Genomic DNA, 3,175 nt, shown 5'->3' on the forward strand with positions numbered 1-3,175 from the left:
AAAATTATAAAAATTGGCTATTCCACTATAAAATCCTATACAATCAACCGAATCTAATGGCATAGACCAAAATACATTCTGACACTTTTAACTATCTCAAATAATTAAACTCGTATTTCTAGCACCATAGTGAGTGATAATATTGACTATGTTAACAGACTAAAACCTGCACGATTGGTCGATTCGTAAAAACTTATGGGGTTTTCAAGAGGTTCTTAAAGTCAATAGAAATTTCACCAGTGAATTTCTAGCGGGCTATTACAAGAATGGAGGAAAGAATTATCCTCAGCCCATGATGATGGTTTGGGCGTCGATACGATATTCTTCGAGTTCATCCGTAAATAAATAATAATAAGTGAATAAAAACAAATAAAGAGATATACAAAAATTTACGTAGTTCGGCATAATGCCTACATCTACGGATTGTTTGGGGGTGAAATTCACTATGATAGGTGTGATTTTACAATCTCTCATGTCCTCACATATCTCACAATACAATGGAAGAATATATAGAAGATCTTTTGAAGTCGCTATGTGTGGTGGAGTTTGTACACATGGAGCTTTTGTGGAGAGCCTTTGGAGAGTCGATGGAGAGTTTGTCAGATTTGTGGAAAATCTCCTCCTTGTATAGAGATCTATTTCTTTAGAGTAACTGAGTCCAATTTACTTTGTAAAACATTTTTCTTTTAGAAATCTGAGTTTTTTTCCTTTTAAAAACCTTTGTATCTTTTCTCTTAGAACTCTGAGTCAATTTGTCTTATCTCTTCTTGATTTTATCTCTTAAATTGATTTTTGACCTTATCTCTTAACTAATTATAAATTACTGATTTGATTCCTACAATCATGAATTTAAAGATTAACTCCACATATTAACTTATTTGCACTAATTTAATTTTTTTTAAATAGGTGGTGATTTAATATAGTATCAAAACAGAGTTCATCGTAGAAATTAGATTTCCACACTTAAATCATATTTAATAAAATATTTTGCATGTTAAATTTAGCTATGAAGAATGAGTTAATAAAAGAGAAGGTAGTCACATGTAAGTGACCCCTGCCCAAGTTTATTAATAAGCCCTCACTTTTGGCAGAGGAAAACCGTGGTTACAGTCTCAGTACTTGATCTTTACGAAAAAAACTATTGAACTAAAAACTCAAGTACTCAAAACAATACAAAAGACACAAAAAACATAAAGGTACATTACCGACACTTTGCATATACAGCTGATATCAAAAAGTTTGAATTAATCATCAGAGCTAAATACTGATCCGAGCCTCCCACAACATCCACCTGTATCCCAGCAACCCAGAAGCACCAAAGCTTCCCAGCCTTATCCGCATTAGAGATGCACACATTAAACGAAAAATAATCACACTAGTAACTCAGTTGACTGTCATCCCGAAAAGGTTCCGCCAGAAATAAAACACAAGGCTAATGTACACGAACTAGCTTCCGTAATCTCTTCTTCGACATTCCAATTCCTCTTAAATTCCAAAACATAACTTTCTTCATCATTGAATTTGTTTAGAGGGCCTGCTTCGAACCCATGTTGAGCTTCGTAACCTTCGTGTAAAATTTACTTTCTTTTTTGATAACTCAGAATCAGAATTTTCGTCCTTCTCCTTCGCTGGATGCGCCACCTCCATCTCATCCTCAGATTTTGATTCCATAACAAGATTATCTTGGTCAAAAACTACCAGTTGCAAGTCCTCCGAACTAGAAGCCCCTGTACCTCCTATTTGCTCCTTAGAGTTAACGTCCAGACCCTCCATATCAGACCCCACCACAGGTTGCAGAACCTGGTCATTACCCATAACCAAAACCAAGTCTTTTTCCGCTCCACTTGATTCTGCCAACATTGTCACATCTATCCCAGATTCTAAAGCCCCAACTGCTTCCCGATCACTCTTAGTTTCTCCCTTATCAATCTCAGCATCTAAAGACACCATCCCTTCATTACTTCCATCATTTAACTCATTTTCCTCTACATTATGAATTACCAAAATAGAGGATGTCTCGATAGCCTTACCTGATGAATCTTTTGCCGTATTAACCGCATCCTCCTTCTCCTTAGGAACCCAAACTCGGTTAGATTTAATATTCCTCAAGTTCTTGTAGTCTTTCCCTTCGTTGAACTTAGTCTTACATGTTTTTAGATTATATCCTTGCACTTTACAACAAGAACAAAAGGCTGGCAGAGTTTCATATTCAACTTCTTGGAATATACTTGCAAGCTGTCTTGGCGTTCCAATCCAAAAGGAAGATATTGGCTCTTGATCAATATTCATAAGGACACAAACTCGCACACCATCAATTCTTGTTGCACACCTCGTTGCATTATCCCTACGTAAAAATGTACCTATCGGAGCCACTATATTCCTAAGGTATGATTCTTGATAAAAATTCGGTGGAAGGCCAGGTAGCATAAGCCATACTGGCACCTGTGCAGGTTCCTCATCTTCTTGGAACTCCACTGTCCAATGAAATACACGGTATGCAGCCCCTTCAATATCATAGCTTTCCCTTGATAAAGCTTTTAGGAAATCTTCTTCATTCGAGAAGCGTACAAAAACATTTCTTTGCCGGCGCATCACAGATACCACGGGCTGCGTCGAAAGACCCCATCGACTATGTATAAAACCTCTAATACGATCCAGAGAAGGCCTCTGCCGCAGGAACTTCAAGATTAACGAAAATCGAACAGAACTGCAGATCGATCCAGCTCTTCCTTTGTAAACTGCACAAATACTTCTCCCTCAACGTGCTTAGGCTATGAAGAATGAGTTGAGTTTGCTTTGCAGTAAACTGTTAAAATATAAATTAAATGATTAAATTAAAACCTTCAAGAGTCGCTCCAACTTCCATGAGAAAGGAGGCCAGCATTCATAGCACGGTGCATAAAGGATTTAACGGAAGGCAAAAAAAAAATTGTTTCGTCATCCGGCAGATAAAAAAGGGTTATTATTTTAGTAGAAATAGTTTATTCATAAAAAAGTACTTTAAAATTAAATTTGTAAATTAATGCTACTTGACGTGGATGCTTTATTACACTATTATTTTTCTCTCTCTCTCATCCTTCCATTTATCTGTATTTTGATTGTTAATGCTTTACAATTTGTAATCAGATTGATTTTTCATTTTTTTATGCAAAAAAAATTTCCGTTACTACAATGA

General features: G+C 36.2%; 1 protein-coding gene across 1 annotated transcript; it reads right to left on the minus strand.

Moving 5' to 3' along the window:
- Nucleotides 1–1,201: 1,201 nt before the first annotated feature.
- LOC118346133 lies at nucleotides 1,202–2,592 on the minus strand. The gene is made up of 2 exons (XM_035687169.1): nucleotides 1,582–2,592; nucleotides 1,202–1,330 (listed from the first exon to the last, which is right to left on the minus strand). Exons 1-2 carry the CDS (start codon nucleotides 2,590–2,592, stop codon nucleotides 1,202–1,204), a joined length of 1,140 nt encoding a protein of 379 aa, XP_035543062.1.
- Nucleotides 2,593–3,175: the final 583 nt, after the last annotated feature.

Source organism: Juglans regia, unplaced genomic scaffold (assembly GCF_001411555.2).
Source record: "Juglans regia cultivar Chandler unplaced genomic scaffold, Walnut 2.0 Scaffold_702, whole genome shotgun sequence".
NCBI classification, from domain to species: domain Eukaryota; kingdom Viridiplantae; phylum Streptophyta; class Magnoliopsida; order Fagales; family Juglandaceae; genus Juglans; species Juglans regia.